The 18,344-nt window shown below is 33.4% G+C and overlaps 1 protein-coding gene across 3 annotated transcripts in view; it reads left to right on the top strand.

Annotated features, from left to right (window-relative positions):
- The window catches only part of DNAH8 (dynein axonemal heavy chain 8), a 142,134-nt gene that overhangs the window by 122,511 nt on the left and 1,279 nt on the right, over positions 1-18,344 (top strand). For all 3 annotated transcript variants that reach the window (XM_040552327.1, XM_040552326.1, XM_040552328.1), the window contains 11 exons: positions 249-367; positions 2,111-2,313; positions 3,312-3,385; positions 6,602-6,754; positions 9,202-9,357; positions 11,462-11,578; positions 12,295-12,396; positions 12,763-12,923; positions 14,369-14,525; positions 15,092-15,244; positions 15,339-15,528. In XM_040552327.1, the coding sequence (XP_040408261.1) occupies positions 249-367; positions 2,111-2,313; positions 3,312-3,385; positions 6,602-6,754; positions 9,202-9,357; positions 11,462-11,578; positions 12,295-12,396; positions 12,763-12,923; positions 14,369-14,525; positions 15,092-15,244; positions 15,339-15,528 (1,585 nt within the window). The remainder of the gene's footprint in view (positions 1-248; positions 368-2,110; positions 2,314-3,311; positions 3,386-6,601; positions 6,755-9,201; positions 9,358-11,461; positions 11,579-12,294; positions 12,397-12,762; positions 12,924-14,368; positions 14,526-15,091; positions 15,245-15,338; positions 15,529-18,344) is intronic.

The raw sequence follows: 18,344 nt of genomic DNA on the forward strand, positions 1-18,344 counted from the left end.
TGTTTCTTTTGTAGTGTAGAATCCTCCTGCTAATTACTGATTTTTAAGTAGCTGCACCTTAATACTAAAACTTCTAATTGTAACATCTTAATAGCAATTCACATGGTGTATGTCATAAATTTTACAGTCTGTTAATGTTACTTGTAGTATATTCTAATATAATAACAGAATCTCATTAAAATATACATTTCCAAGGGGATTTTACTACAGCTGAAATATATTTGTGTGCATTAACATAATGAATTTAGATAACCAGTAATGAAAAAGGATGGAAAAATTGGTTTGATAAAGATGCTCCAGAGGAAGAAATTATACCTGATGGATATAATGATTCACTTGATACCTGTCGCAAGCTTTTACTCATCAGGTGAGTATCTTCAGAAATTTGGGAAATTACATACATTATTGCACCATGTATCTCAGTCTATCTGTATGCAATTATTATATTAGCATAACTTCAATTAATTTCTGGGTGACATTAAATATAATTTAATTCACTCACATGTTATATTATTCAATTTACTTACTTCAGAGCTATTCTCTGAAGAATCTAAAAAAAACTTCTTCTGGAAAACAGTCTTCTGACTTTCATAGAATCATAGAATCATATAATAGTTTAGGTTTAAAGGAACCTTAAAGACCACCAAATTCCAATGCCCCTTCCATGGGCAGGGACACCTCCCACTAGACCAGGCTGGTCAAAGCCCCATCCAACCCGGCCTTGAACACTTCCAGGGGTGGGAAGCTTCTTTGGGCAGTCTGTGACTCATGACCCTCAGAGTAAAGAACTTCTTCCATAAGGCCTAGTCTAAACCTACCCTATTTTAGTTTAAAGTCACTACTCCTTGTCCTACCACCATACTCCCTGACAAACAGTCCTTCCCCAGCTTTCCTGAAGGCCCCCTTTCGGTACTTGGAAGGCTGGTAAAAGGAGTCCCTGGAGCCTTTTCTTCTCCAGGTTGAACAACCCTAACTCTCTCAGCCTGTCTTCATAGGAGAGGCGCTCTAGCCCCTTTATCATCTTTGTGGCCCCCCTCTGGACTCATTCTAATACTTCCATGTCCTTCTTGACTTTGCTTTTATGTCATGACAAAAGGAAACTGGAAATCACATTGCAGCCTTCTCCAAAAAGCCAGAAAAAGTAGAATCATCCAGATAGTTTTCAAAATGATTTTTTCTCACTTCTTTTTAAATGAGCTATTTTAAATAACTTAAGTAATTAAAAATATTTTAAAAACTAGAAAGAGAATTGTAAAAATGCAAAACAGGTATTCAGAAGTCCCATGTATAAAACGTGGCATAGATGATTTTATTGCATCAGCTAGGATACTTGTGGCAGGGCTTGGGATAGAATGGATTTCCCCAAATAAGCATTTAGCTGCCTTATACGTGAGATCATGCTTTCCTTTCTCATATCTTTCTGCATTCATTGTATAGGTTCCAAATTCTGCAACAAATAAGTCAGAGACTCTACTGAAAATATCATTAATTAGGCATGACTTGTCTTTGGAGTGGATTCAACCTGTTCAGTAAAAGACCCGATTCTGATGGAAGAAGTGCTACATGCTATAAGCCCTGAAGAGGGAGGGGGAGTCTATAAATAATAAGGCTATAAATTGAAATTTTGCATATCTTTTGGTCCAAAAGAAGGTTTTTGTTTGTTTTCTATGGGAGCAATAGACTCATCCCAAACATAAAGGCAATCCAGTGCAAGAGCTGTGTGTCCTAAAAGACTAACAGACCCAATGAAATATCTCTAGGATTATACCGAAGGGCCAATCTATCTAACATTTCCTTACCTGTGTTTAAAATGAAGAATGCCCCACTCTGAGTACCCAGAACAGAAAATTCCAGTGCAAATAGTTTACTTATGGCAAAATTCTAAGAAGCTGGAAAGTATTGGACAGTAATAAATAGAGTGAAGACTACCAGCTCTGTCTGTTATTATATTTGTAAAGACAAACATACAGACATAAATATGAATGTGTGTATATATGTATAATACAAAGGAAAAAGGTCTTTGATTAAAATGGAATTTATAATTTAAGTCTGGTCTTCGCAATGGGAAGTGTCACTAAATTTGTGTCTTGGTATACATTTTTATTTGTAGGTCTTGGTGTCCAGACCGAACTCTTTCTCAAGCCAGGAAGTATATTGCAGATTCCTTGCATGAGAAATATACAGAACCAGTTATTCTGAATTTAAAAAAAACTTGGGAGGAAAGTGACCAACGAACACCTCTCATCTGTTTCTTGTCTACGGGATCTGATCCAACTATTCAGATTGATTCATTGGCTAGGAAGCTTAAATTGGGTAGGAAAATAATTATTCATTGTCTTGAGTTGTTTAACATACAGAAGACTAACATAAGTAACTTCAGATTTATTTTTTTTCTGAAAAGTATTTTTTAAACTCTTTTGTAACATTATTGTTCCTGAACAGTTGTCTTAGAGATAAAACAATATTTTACATGAAAGATGTTATGCTGAGGACTATTCTATATGCAGTTGAACAGTAATGTTTTCAGTTCTTTTTTGAGTTATTATCTAAGTGATGACATTTTTTAGTCTGTAGCTACAGGACAATATTTTTATTAACTCTGACATGGTGACAATATTGTTGTCTTGTTTAAAATGTTAATGTTATTAATAACATTAACAATAAATATTAATGTGTTTAAATTATACATTAATATAGGTTTAATATAATAAATATCAATAAACATTAAGTTCAGGTAAAGAAATTATCAGCTATCTGCTTACAAGATTGCTTTGTAACAAAAAACACACACAAGATCTGCATTTGTATATTCTGGACTTTATATCTACATTATATGAAAATATGGAAACTTGAAAATTGTGCATACAAACTGAGTTGGATGTAAATACATTAATTCCTGATAAAAGTCACATTAAGATGTTCACAATTCAATTTTACAATTATGAATTTTGTTCATTTACATGGCTTCATTACCTACACTTAAAGAAAAATCTGGGTTCTTATTTCAAACTAAGCTGTGTCTTACTTTATTAAAATTTGGCTTAAATTCCCTTTGACAATAACAGTAGTCACAGACTTTCACTTCTGCAAACATTATAGATGTATATTTAAATGTTATTTGACAAAGTTTCAATGCTAAAAAAATATAATACGTAGCATAATGTTTTAAAAAAGGGATTTGACTTTAATAAGTATATTTTTTATAAATATGTACTTAATTGTGCTGAACTTATATTGCTCTTTTGACTGAATTGGAATTCTTACTTATTTATCAAGAATGTATGTTCATTACTCATTATCAAACGTTGCAGAATGTAGGACCATCTCTATGGGTCAGGGACAAGAAGTTCATGCACGCAAGATCATACAGATGTCAATGCAACAGGTGGGAAAAACTAATGCAAGATAAATTGATTTTCTGTTTTAGCATTCTTTTAAAGCTTTTCTTGCATGTAATCTTTAGTATTTTGCATTTTCACCCTACTATGAGGCATATATCAGGGTAAACAAGTCTCTTTGAGAGCCTGAGCCTGAAAATATTCCACTGTGGGATACACATGTGACAGTGGAGTCCAAGTGAATACCTTTGCCAGCAGTATTGTTGAGCAGCATTTCAGAAGTCGCACATTCCCTTCTTATCACTACATGGTTATCCAAGACTAAAAGGATGTAGTGTTCTAATTCTGTCCTGCAAAGTTTTTCAGAACCCACTTTTTTACTGGAGTTCCTTTTTTTTTTTTTTTCCCCACTTCCCTATGTTAGCTACCAAGAAGTTGCATAGGTTATACTAGATAAAATGGTGAGTGTAAACACAGCTTAAGGCTGTAGATACAGAAGTCTGTGCTGGCTCCTCACGTTTTCCTCACATATGTGCTATACAGATCCTCTTGCTCCTCTGCAATTGTTCCTCAGCAATTGATTTTGTTTCTTTGTTTCTTTAATTGTCAATTCTTGTGGTTCTGAATCTCAAGGATATCAGAATGTATTTCAAGGATATTCTTATCCGACATGTTGTAGTGTTGGTTTTTTTGTTGTTGTTGTTCTTGATTTTGCTTGTTTGTTTGTTTCTTTCTTTTATGGCATATGATATTCCCAACAGTAAAAACATGAGAAGTGTAAGCAGCAGCTCTGGAAAGATGGTAATTGAAAGCTCAGATACAAAATGAAAGTTACAGTGCAAAAGCAGCACTGTCCAGTCAGCTGAACACTTCAAAGAGTTGTGGACAATGTTCTAGATGAAGACATACATACAGCCATAGTTGCCTGTAAGCTCAAAATATCAGGAATTCTGAAGGACTAGAATATCTTTACTAGTTGAAAACAGAAGACTGGAAGAACTAGATTGATACATGAAACAGTTTTTGTATGACCATAAGCAACCATTAGTCCTTACTAAACCAGGAGTACAGCACCACTTCTAATATTCACCTAAAGAACCCTGAAGTGACTTTTGTTCAGTAAAAGCTTTAATTGGTGCCATATTACCTATCCATTATCCAATATATGCTTTCATACCTACAGTGAGAGTGTTCATGAAAAGTTAGATAAAAAGTTCAAGATGGATCCGTTATGAGATTTAAAACCTACCTCCTCACAATATATGACATCCATAAGATTCCTTGGCTCTCTGTCCCAACCCATTAGAGTTCTGGAACAGTTCATTTGTCACTTTATTCTTTAATCACAATTAGACGAGGAAATGCAAAAACATTCTTTAGACTTCTGTAGATTTCTGTCCTCTTTTAGAATGAAGTGCTTCAGAGCCTTTCTGGGACTGTCTTTCATGCAGGGAAAAAAAAAAAAAAGTCAGGTAGTATTAATTCAGGGAATTCCAATTGCTGTTGTCTGTGAGATACCTTCATTTGAGGGGCAAAAAAAGAAAATCTGTTGCCAGATTATGTTTGTTCATGTGAATATTGTGCTTCATTTGAGTTTCTCTAATATAGACATACATAATGCTTGTATATGCCCCTTACTGTATACTTTCTAGACATTACTGTGTAATCCAAGGTTCTCTAGCTAATGTGGTCTTTGTTAGGAAAATTGTCTATATTGTATCCCAATAAAATCTCAAGTCCTACCAAATGTTGTAACAGCTGATGTGGAAAGCAACAATATTGTAGATGTACACCACTTTGGAATAAGAGAAAAAAGGAATATCTTCATAGCAGGTAGCATTTTTTATGGTGTGAAAACGCACATATGCATCTTTCATATTTCTCTGTGTCTGTATGTCTGTAATGGTCATCATCAACATCTAGCTCATTGGAATGGTGAAAACTGGGGCACCACTGCCTTTCTTTGCTTGTGGTTGAAAACACAAGGATACTTGCAACAGTACTCCAGTAGGACTACTAGTAACAATTTCTGACCCAAATGCCTTAGTGGTGCACACATTTCACATAAGTAGGAATATATGAACATAAAAATCAATTTTGAAATGAAAAAAAAATAAACAGAATTTCTGAACATGGAGACAAATATCTGTGTTGGTTTTGTTTTGGGTTTTGTCTTTGTTTTTCTCTGCTTCTGACCAAACATATATAATATGATTAAGCCTGCTGTGCTGTGAACTGAGCCTGATTCATTTGGAAATTAGACAAATTGATTAAAGATCTTCCTTAAAAAAAGGTGGATACATATAAAAGAAGAAAAAAACCCTCTATTCCTCTATTTACTCTTAAAAAAATAATATTCATTAGTTCTCCATAAATATTTCAATTAGATTCAGTAACAAAATGTTATTTATTTGTTTCTAAATGGGTTAAACCAAAATTGCCAATATGAAGTTACAAGCTGTAATGAAATCCACACATCACTGTTTAGAACTGATTAAATAATGCCAATTTTAATATCAAGCTTCTGATTCACTAGGCTTCTAAAGTGATGCTAGAAAAGCTGATTGAATTTAAATTCATAAGCAGACGTGCTGAGAGATAATAATCAAAATAGAGCTTTGATGCAACTGAGAACTGAATAAGATCAAAACTAATATGCAAGAGGTTGAATTTCATAAAAATGTATTCATTACAGATAAACTTATTACAGTTGAAAAGTCTTGGAGTCTTGTTACAACCTCTCTACCTTAACTACAGATTATGTTATTAACAAGTTGTGTTTTTTTTTTGTTTTGTTTTATTTCGTTTTTAATAAGGATGTATTTCTTAGATTTCATCTGTTAATTTTTCACTCATATTCTTTTGGATCTGTTTCTTTTGGATTGTTAATCACAGTTTGTTGTTGTTTTTTGTTTGTTTTTGTTTTGTTTTGTTTTCTAGAAGATGATAGGAATTACTACTTTTTGCCACTAGGTAGCACTGATACTTTACTTAGAACATTTGCTCTGGTTATGCTATTTTCATTGTGATTTTATAGGATGTGAAAATAACTTTTACACTAACTTTTCAATTATTTAATTTATTGGCTTTAACTGTGCCAATATCAAATCAAATCGTGATACATATCTAGGAACCGACCAAAAGTCATACAACTAAAATATTATATGCAAGACCAAATTTGATTCTAATACAGCTATTTGTTTTGAATGTTATAAATAAATTGTTATAAATTTTATATGGTAATTGTCGATATTGTTATTTAGGGAGGTTGGGTGTTACTTCAGAATTGTCATCTTGGATTGGATTTCATGAATGAACTACTGGAGACACTTCTTACTGCTGAGATACAGAATGAGACATTTCGAGTTTGGATAACTACTGAACCACATCCTAAATTCCCAATTACACTGCTACAGGTTTGTTCAAATGTTTAGTTCAAGTACCTCATGTCATTGAATTTATTCAGGGTAGGCATGTAAATGAAAAAGAAAGAAACTGTGAGTGGGGTGGGGGCATGAATAAACGAGCTTACTTTACAATACAAATGACACCAAACAGGAATGTTATTTACCAGTAACTGGAAGTTTTTCTCAATTAAAGATGTATTGTGTATGTGTGAATTTACACTAATTCTGTACACACACATTTTCAAGGCTTTAACTGTATCCTTTTTTTGCCCAGCTAGGTGCCTTGTGCACAGGGTAATGCCTACAGCTACTTTTAGTCTCATATTTCCCTGGCTGAAACAAAGGATAAAGAGAACAGAACACATACAGACAGCGCATCTCAAAGACAATCAGCTGACAATAAATGACCCGTTTTTCTTTAGCTAAATTATAAATGGTTGTTCTGTATATCTTAAGGAGATATCAGTCAGTACCAGGAAAATTGCCTAAACTCTTACAAAGTGCATTTAAGTTACTTATGATTGTTCCTAGCACTCTCACAGCAGATCATAATGCTAGTTAATATCTAGTATAATAGCCGTGTACTGACACTTCTGTGTTCACAGGCACCTTTCCTCTTAAAAACAGTGGGAGTCTTCTTAGTGGTTCCCATTCTCTCTAATTAAAAACAGATACTGTGGTTGATATCTAGGGTATGAAGGGAAACATTAGCCTAGATGTGTATGATTTAAGGCAGTGTGAAAAGGGAAAGGAAAAATTCCTTTCTGGAATGAATCTAGGAGATGACCTGATCAAGAAATGTATGTCATCATGGGAAAACACTGTGTATGGAAGGTAGCTCTCAATAAAAAAGGAAATCCTTCGAAGTCTTCAAGTTTGAGAAGTGGTATATAAACATGCAGTTTGCTAAATGTCACAACAGAGATCTGAGATGGCTGCTAGATGAATCTTCACTGCATTTATTTCAAATGTTTCATTTGTGATATCTCAGTCTATAGTGACACATTACCTGTTAATATTTTAACATATTCAGGGGTACCAGAAAATGAGTAACTGACAAACCAAAGCTCATCTCTTTCTCAGAAGAAAGGGGAAAATCGTTTGCTTTATTATTATTATTATTTTAATTTAAGCAATGTTCTTACGTAATTGAACAAGATATCCTTTGAAATGTGTAAACACTGGTTAGTAAGTGTTCTCATTCAATCCAAAATTCTAGTGTTCACATGCAGATAGGTCCTTGCAAAAGCTCATGTCTCTGAGACAGCTTACCTGGGCTCTGCAGCCCAGAAATATGACTCTGTGAGATGGAAGTTGAAAAGTCATCCCTTAAAAATAATTTAATTTATTTACCACAAATATGGAGATAGTAAAACTGCCAGGAGAAGTACGTATTCATGAGTATATTCCTTTAAGATCCTCTCAGAGATAGAAATAGTTCACAAACATGCTTGCATTCAAACCTAGGGCAGCCTGGCATTGACTGTCCTTTCAAGTGAATGCCGCAATGTTATGCAGGCTAGTCAGACAAGTACTTACTGTTGGAGCAGAAAAATGCTTATTTTTTGAGTTCCTCCAGCATTTGAAAGTGTCTCATAGAATAGAAATCTGATTATGGTAAGGCCGGTCTGTGTCTGAACTAATAGATTTAAGTATGTCCATGACCATTACCCAGTACTAGAATGCAATAGTCCATAGGAGTACGTAGTTAGAACATTCTCTGAAATGAAAACCTGTGGTAACTAGCACTCTTTTAAAGAATTTTCAGGCATGGTTTGACGATTAAAATTTTCTAGAAACTATCCCTATTAGGAAGTTTGCATGAAGTTTCATGCAAAAAGGGGCTGTAGCCAAAAGAAATTTGGCAGTGTACTACCACAAATGTGGATTTCATGCCTGCTGACTAGAGTGCCCAGAAACATTCTTGGGCAATCCTAATTTACTGCTGCAGACATAGCCACAGAGTCCAGAGTGAACACAAAGATCTGAACTGAGGAGAGGTAAGATTTCTTTGTATTTATAGTGAGGTCTTGGGAACAGAAATATAACAAAGTTATCATCCCTTCAGCATAGTTCTCTTCCATCATTCAGTCATTGAATTGGAGATAGAGATATGACAACCATATGATTCTTTTTGAAAAGCATGGAAAGTGCTTCCATGTTGTTGATCAAAAATCTTAGAACCATGGACGTCTGTCAGTGATGACTCTGAATGACATAAACAGAAAGTCCATGTTCAAAATCTTAAAGTATATCACAGGGTTTTGAGGACTAATGTAATGTGTACTCCTTTTATGTGGTAAAACTGTCAAATTTGTATCTACAATGATTCAACTATTTCTATTGTATCTTTTACTTATAACTAATAGCTGTGACATTTTTATATGTTGCTGTTTTTGTTTCAGGAAATAAATCCAATTCCTTTATTATTTTTTTAATTTTTTTTTACATAACAGATTGCTCTGAAGTTCACAAATGAACCTCCTCAAGGTGTACGTGCCGGTTTAAAAAGAACATTTTCTGGAATTAATCAGGATCTGTTAGATGTTAGCAATTTGCCTATGTGGAAACCTTTACTTTATACTGTAGCTTTTCTGCACTCTACTGTTCAGGTATTTCTTATAATGTTTGCAAATAAAGGCGTGATTTAGGGATTCACTTTAACAACATTTCTCTATGGAAAATGTGCGTTCTGATATTTATTGTAGCAGCATGTTGCAGGGCTAGACCTTTAATTTCTATCATCTGTATTTTGAGATAATTTATTCTCTTAATTGTCTTTTAAATTTTATATAATTTTCATATTATGGGCATTTAGAATAAGGATTTTTCTCATCTAATTTTAGTTATCCAAAAGTTAGTCATCTAAGTGAATAAACTCTCTCTGTAGGTAATAGAAATAGATAAGCACCCCAAAGCAGCAAATCAGCTTATCTGCCTTGGTGGCTGTCTATAAAAATGTGAATAATTTTCTGGAGATATATCACTTTTTTCAGTCCATTGATTTTAAAGGCAGTTCATAGGCCTAGCTTAGAGTAGCTCTCTACCTTCTAGATGCCTAAAATTAAATAAAATTCTATTGTTTACTGTCTTGGTTTTATCTTATTTTTTTGTGACATTTTCTACACTAATATGAATGTGAGCACAATGGTGTGCATATTTTGTATATTAAAGATATATAACTTTTGAGATCACAATAAATACCAAATGTTTGAGCACTCTGAATATACCTTATTTTAAGCAAAGATCTCAAAATAGATTTAAACAGTATTTAATCCTAAGATTCTATTTAGCTGCTTGTATTTTCAGTGCAGCAAAGACTGAAAGAGAATGGCTTTTTGTAAGAGGATTCCTATTAAGATACAATATTTTGCATTATTTTCTTCTTTCTACCTTTTATAAACACCGAGAAAGTTGTTCTGTGTACCATCTCCTAATTATAGTGTTCTTGTGGAAGGAGAAGACCTAAGTTTATTCAATCATCAATACTTTCAAAAAATATTATAGCCATTCTTCTGCTCTGAAAATTTATTTCGGATTGTTAATCAGTAAGTAATATGTACATTGCCCTGACTTTAAACTGACCAGTTCCTAATATCCTTTGGTGACAAGATTGCTATGATAAATAGAGCTTAAGAAGTAATTCAGAGAATTTGGCAGAAAATCTTTATACCTTTCTGCAGGATATTATTGGTTAAAGCTGTCTCATTTGCTTATAAATAATACTTGATTTAGGAAAAATAAAAGGTCTTTTTTATTTCTTTCCCATTCTAGTTCTTTTTCAAATATTGTAACTAAATGCTACTTAACAATAGCAATGACTGTAAGTCATTGTTGACCTGGTTATTTAAAATCTAATAAATATGCTATCACTCTAGTTAATTTTAGAATATTAGTATTACTCTGTTTATTCATTTAATAAATGTCAGCACTATTCATCAATTTAATTCTTAACTTCATGGAGTAGTTTTTTCTACATTCTGAAAAAATTCATTGAGTGAGGTAACTTGAGTGATTAAAATTAAGTGACAAATCTAGTAGCATTGGTTGTTTAAAATGTCTTCGAACTGCAGATTACATTCACATTCTTTTATAGTCAACTTTTTCTGTTGCTACTAGCATTACAATTTTAAATTCAAATATGTACATAATGAAAAATGCAGTGGTGGCAGCTTTAGTAAAGTAAATAAAGTTTTGAATTTTGAAAGACATATTAAAACTATACAGTGAACCAATGAAAACAAAAAGGGCAACCTAGAAACCTTTGAATAGCTGAGCATTAATACATGAATTTGAACACTATCATTAGTAGAAAGTATATGTAGGAAAAAAAATGAAAGACAGTAGAGAAGATAGAATTGTTGAATGGGCTGAAAATGCAGAGATTCAGTATTTTCTTTAGTTAATTACTTAGTATAAAAATCTTAGTATAAAAATTACTTAGTATAAAAAACCCACATAGACATGAGACATTTCAGACCTATGACTTATACATTGATTAGTAAAGGTAATTTACATTGAAAGTAAATAATTATTCTGTTGTTTTTTCTATAAATTTTTAGTGCCAAGGTGTAACTCAATATCATGTTGTTTATTACTGATAGCTGTTTCCTAGGCTCTTTCTTCAGTTCAATTTTTATTACAATTGAACTTTAATAATGAAAATAAATGATACATTGTTTCATAAACATATTTGCTTTTAAATATATTCCTAAGGAACGACGAAAGTTTGGGCCTTTGGGTTGGAACATTCCCTATGAATTTAACTCAGCAGACTTTACAGCCAGCGTTCAGTTTATACAAAATCACCTAGATGAATGTGACATCAAGAAGGTGAATACTACACTTTGCATAAATCTTATTTAATTGCTTTATACAGCCTCTGTAATTATTTTTCTTCCTGTTTCTGTTCATCTCTATTCTTTCAGCACAGCTAGGAATGATCAAAATTTCATTATTTTTTTTTTGTACCACCCATGTTAAAAAAAAAGTAATAGTTAAGAACTTCAGAATCTGATCTTGTGTTTTCAGTACTGTATCCAAAATGACAGTAAGTCCATACAAGATCTGTTTTGGAAAGGGAGCTGAAATATTCACAGTTTTTAACAAAGCCACTCAAACTTCTCTGTGGCTGCCAATTGAGCTTCTACTGTTTCACAGGAATAATGTAGAAGAATAGCCATTTCTTGCAAAGTAGCACTTTGATGATAAATAACATGAGAAACTGCTGGGAGGGTGTGCATGTATGGAAAGGAGGAACAGAGAAGAAGAAAAGCAGTAGCAGCTGAGAGTGATTTCACATCACACAAGAAATAGTGAGATATATTTCCTGTAGCAGGATCAAGCCCAACTCTAGTTTAAAATTTCAGAGCTGAACTCAGGAAATACATTAGAAATCAAGGATTATTTCTTCTTCCAGATATAATCTTTTCATCTTATATGTTAGAGCCTGATGAACTCCAGATGATATCCAAATTACAGATGATATCCAAATCCCTACTACTTACATGTTGTAACTACAGTCTTTTATTTACTTTACTTGCATCCAGGGAATATCATGGAACACAGTACGCTACATGATTGGAGAAGTGCAATATGGAGGCCGAGTCACAGATGACTTTGATAAGCGTCTTCTTAATTGCTTTGCAAGGGTGAGAGACCTTGAAAATACAGCTATTTGTCATTTTTATTGGTAGTTGCAATACAGAAATCAGAAGACCGTCTTTCTGCTGAATACGCACTTCTTCACCAGCCTATAAGATCCTTCAGAGTAAAATGAATTTTTCAAAACATCATTCATTGCCAATGAAGTTCTTCCCCTTGATTTCTCTTTAGTATGTAGCAGAAATTATTAAAAAGACATAACTGGAACTCAGAAGACATAATGTGATTTACTCACGTATTCAAGTAAAGATGGATGTAGTAGCTAAAGCAAGAACACTTAATTCTCCAAAACTGAGATTAAAAACTCTAAATGATAAAGTAATTTTGTGCTTTTTTCTCTGGGTTTTGTGCAGGTGTGGTTTAACGAAAAGATGTTTGACAGCACTTTCTGTTTTTACACTGGATATAAAATTCCAGTGTGCAAAACCCTGGGCCAGTATTTTGAATACATCCAGTCACTCCCTGCCATGGATAGCCCAAAGGTCTTTGGTCTGCATCCTAATGCGGATATTACGTAAGTAGTTCTCAATACATTGAAACTGGTGACTCTTTATTTTAGTATTTGGAAAAAAATCCCTCTGAAATATGTAAGTATATTTTTCATAGCAAATATACGATTCATGTGAGTTTCACTGTTGAGATGGAACAATTTATGTGCATGCACATGATTAAGAATGCAGTATCTTCAGCTACATTTTATATGTTCTTTTAAAGTAGTCATGCTTATTACTTACTCATGGTTTTAGTGGTACGTGTTTTTGTTTTTAAATATGAAAGCATTATAAAACATTTATAATGCCTCATCATTGTTACATTCAGAAGCAGAAATTATATCCTCTGAGAAGAAAACTGACAGTAGGGTTTCTTCTATTTTTCTGATTTATAGTATTATAATTGCATTCACAGTTTATGTTGAAATGTGCAGTATCTGGCTTGTGTAGTCTTATGATACTATCTCCAAAGCTAAGATACTTTAGAGTTCACATGTTCTACCCTGTGGAATAATCCTTGGTTTCATTTCTTATATAATCATGTATGACAAAGTAATTAGAGGAGATGGGTGTCAGATGAGGGTTGAAAAGTAAAACTGGCATGTAAAATTATGCTTTGAGTCAGAATAAATTTATGTTCTGAGTCGGACTAGGGCTGTACGTTCCTAACGTAGCTGATTCCATAGGGCAAAAGTAGGCAATGCTGTCACTGCAATACCAACACATATGCTTTGTTTTCTTTCTTACTGCCTCTCAGATCTGTGCCACTAGATAGCAGTACTTTTGTTATAATGCTATAATTCTGCTTGTGTTGAAGGACTGGCATGGTCTACTATCTTTTACCATCAAATGCAACACTTTTTTTGTGTTGACTCAGAACATAAATTTCCATTAGCACTGCCCATACTGTACTATGAAATAGAAGGTTTTAATCTCCAGTGTTGTAAATCTAGCATTTTTTACCATTAATCCTGAAATACTTCAAGGCAGAATGAATTTTCTAATTAATGAAGGTGAAGCTTGTAGAGTTAGTCCTCCACCTTTTCCTTCTTTTGCATTCCACTTTTAAGAAGTAACTAAATGAAGGAAATAATCTTCCTTTTTACAGAACCAGAATCCCTAGAAATCATATGATAAGTTGTTCTGCTGTCTCATTTTCTCAGAGGTTGAGAAGCAGCCTGTGGAACTCACTGTTTTTCTAATTCAGAGCTAAGCAGAAGGAAAAGATTATAACAGGATGGGTAGACAGCAGATCACATTCTTTATGATCACACAAAGCCAAATGTTGCTCACAATGTGTTTGGCTTGGTGCAGGAAACAAAGGAAAACAATTCCTGTTGGGAGTTTCAAATTAAGCTGGTGACACTGTATTATTTCTCTGCACTTTCAGTTTTTGTGTTCTACCAAATATACATTTTAACTATTAAAAACCCCTCTGTAATTTATAACATATATCTTGTCCTCTTAGATACCAAAGTAACACAGCAGCTGATGTTCTAGGTACTATTACCAACATTCAGCCTAAAGAAAGTGGTGCAGGACCTGGAGAAACTCGTGAAGCTATTGTCTATCGTTTAGCTGAAGACATGCTAGAGAAACTTCCTCCAGATTACATACCTCATGAGGCAAGCTAATCTTAACTATTTTCTTACCATTCTCTCTCCATTGAGTTTCCACATAAGACATTCCCCTCCCCCCCCACCAAAAAAAAAAAAAAAAAGTATGTATAATTCATTAAAGATCATATACCTATTAACAGATTCAAGCTAGGAACTAACACCTTTATCTCTATCACTGTGAACAGATATGAAGCTTTTTTTTATTATTATTATTTTAAAACAAGACATCTAGCACTGATCATGGAGAAATGCCTGGAGACTGTTCTTGCCACAGCTGTATGTGAAAATACAAAAAAAAAAAAAATCAGTCTTGTGATGGCAGTCTCCTGGGCCTTCTGGGTGAAATCTTATTCTATCACAATCATGAATAATCAGGTAATATCAGACAAAAAATACAAATAAAAATACAAACTGCAACAGTTTGAAGGCAGAAAATTTTATGTGAATAATTCAAATTACAAGTCTACAAGTTCCTTATCTCAAACAAAGTTAGTTAAGCTGTTACATATGAGAACCATGTTTCAGCATATCATATTTAACTAAATTCATTCTTCTGGGCTCCTATATTTTAGGTAAAAGCTCGTTTAATTAAAATGGGACACCTCAACTCGATGAATATTTTTCTTTGTCAAGAAATTGACCGAATGCAAAAGGTGATCACAATACTCCGCAACAGTTTGAATGATCTTAAGTTAGCCATAGAAGGGACTATTATTATGAGTGAGGCAAGTATAAAGTTATTTTCTATGTATAGCATACTTTATTTTAAACTATTACCTTGATGTCTTTAGGTCATTTATTATAATTTCACTCCTTCAGAATTTGAGAGATGCATTGGATAATATGTACGATGCTCGAATTCCTCAAGTATGGAAAAGAGTATCTTGGGATTCTTCAACACTTGGCTTCTGGTTTACTGAACTTTTGGAAAGAAATACTCAATTCTCTACTTGGATATTTAAAGGCAGACCAAATGTGTTTTGGATGACTGGATTCTTTAATCCACAAGGTAGGGTACTAAAAGGACTTGAGTAATAATTTATTGTATTTTATCATAACTTAATGGTTTTTACTATGTATCTAATTTAATGTTAGACCTAGAAAAAATGTTTTCATCACTGTCAGAATACGTTACAGAAGACAAGATGATAAATGGGTTCAAAACAGAGATTAGACAAAGTCATGGGAAAATGGTCCGATGGTAGATATAAACATGATTGTCCAAACTTAACCTTCAAACTGGGAGGTCCCAAGGCTCCAGATTGCCAGAATCTAGAAGAACACAGAAGGGAAAGGATTTGTGTGTCATTTTGCCTGCTCTAATAATATTTCATTAAGCATCCTCCTTTGTCTAGAGTCAGAGACAGGATGCTTGTATAGATGGTCTTCTGGGCTGACCCATAAACACAGTTTTTATATTACAAGAAGAAAAACATATAGTTAACAAATGAAGTGCCTTATCTTGTTGGCATATAGTAGCAACTGATGATATGGCTTCTAATGAAAATACAATTTTCCTGCTTTTTCTGTGGCTTCAAACTGTTTTTCCAATTCCAAACTCCAAATTGCAAGCATGGAAGAGCTTTAGTCTAGAGCATTGTGTTGTTTATATACTGTACAATAGCAACATGCAATTATACCAGAATTATCTCTTTCACAGAGAATCATCAACCTGTCATTTTCACACTGTCTTTGTTTAATGAAAGATTTGTTCAAATTCATTGAAGGTATACTGCAAAGTACAAGTAAACATGATCTATCATCTGTTATAACTTGATATATTTATTGTTTTATTGGGAGGAAGAAAAATTATAACCATCTCCATTGTTAATAAAGAACACTACCTTATTGGATGTATGTTTGTAGAAGAATCTCATTTAGCCTACACAGCTACCCATACAAATTCTTATGGGAAACTTATCCCATGTTACAGCTATGATTTTTTATATATATATATATATATATATATATTTATATTAGGATTAACCTCTGAAATCCTTGACTATTTTATGAGTTATCTTCACTTTGGAGTGTTTCTACTCTGTAACTTTCCTATGACTAGCACTGTAAAAACACTAATATTCAAGCAACTCTTATTTTTCTCTCAGAAACAGTTGAGGTGCCTGGAGGGCATCTGAATTATTGTTAAAAGATGGTTTCAAGACGCCAGTCAAAACATCATTCCATTTGTATCATAAATAACATAGCTGGTAATAGTACTGATCTCCAGGGGTTCAAGAGCAGCACTCACAGTGGTATAAAAGATGATAGTGGAAGAGATTATTTTGATCGAAGAAAATATTTAACCTAAGAACAAGCAAATCTGAAACACGAATAGTCTTGAACTTGACAATTGCTTAAACTTCAGTGATCTAAAAAACTAGTCCTGTAAATGGAGAAAAATGCACTATACTTAGTGCACCACTAAGTATAAAAGGTGCACGATAGGATAAGAGGGGGGTAAATATACTTACTGTGTTAATAATAATGCTCACCAGGAAATTCTGAGTAAATCAAATCACGAAGTAAAGCTTACAAATTGACTAGTGTGAGGCAATTCAGCAATCGGACTACCTTGTGCTGCCATTGCAGGTAAATCTAGACTGATTGCACTGGTGAATCAAGATCTAAATCTACCGTGGAATTGGCAAATACATTAAAATGTTAAAACCTGAGGAGTATATTTTATCAGTTTATTGGAAAAATATATATAGTATTATGAAGTATCACTAATAATTGTATTTAAAATCTGTTGTGATGTTTTAGCAAGTATCAGTTTTTGTCTTCTATAAATTATAATTATTAGGAGAGAGCGGATGTTTCTAGTGATGCAATATTCCATTTAATAAACATGGCACTTGAACAGGCTTATAAATGATCATTTTTCATATATTAGTGTAGGTATTATTAATTTTAGTGAAATTTAGAAGCCTAGATCAAACTGTTTTATTTGTATAAGAATATATAGCAGTTGAAGAAATGAATGTGTTCATTTCACATACTACATTAATGATGTTTACAACACATGAATATCAGTTGTGACACAGCTGCTATTTGACTTTCTCCTAATTAGGATGTTAAACCACCTCTTACATCTGGAAATGCTGTCTTCCACTGCATGATCCTGTCCTTTCATGATTTCCCTCCTGGTTTGTCAGTATTTCATTCGGCGATTTCTCCCCTATGTATACACTCATCAGCCCACAAAACACTAGTCTTCCTTTCCTTTATGCACAATCAAGGAGGAACTGATGACATTTCATCTTTAAGTCTTCATAGCAATCACTCTCAAGTATGCAGTTCTCTGTTGTTAATATTTTTCCCTTTCCCTCAGTCTCTGATAACTCCTAATGCTACTTCTTCCAGCAGCATAAAATAGCAGCTGTTTTTTTTTTGTTTGTTTGTTTTTGTGGCTGCATTGTCATCTTCTGAGACACTTATAACAAGTACCTCAACACCAAAAGTTCCTTGCTGCCCATTTATGTCATCTTGTGCTTATACTGTTCAGTCCTTCACCTCTCAAACCTTTTTCATCACAAAACTCTGTAAAGTCTATTCAAAATAATACATTGAAAATCACTTTACTGCTTATGTCATCTTCTACCTTCATTTCTGCCTAAGACTCCCTTTTCTTCACTTAAAAACAAACAAACAAACAAAAAACCTCCTTTATAAGCCCTGCCTTATTTAGATTCCCTAAGCATAGTCATTTTTATTATCACTTCGGACACACCTGTTTTCCATCACTGAAATTTTGCATCAGTTAAATTTATCTTTCTACTTCTTCCATAAAAAAAAACTTTTTCCTAAGTTGCTTTTGCATAA

Source organism: Cygnus olor, chromosome 3 (assembly GCF_009769625.2).
Source record: "Cygnus olor isolate bCygOlo1 chromosome 3, bCygOlo1.pri.v2, whole genome shotgun sequence".
NCBI classification, from domain to species: domain Eukaryota; kingdom Metazoa; phylum Chordata; class Aves; order Anseriformes; family Anatidae; genus Cygnus; species Cygnus olor.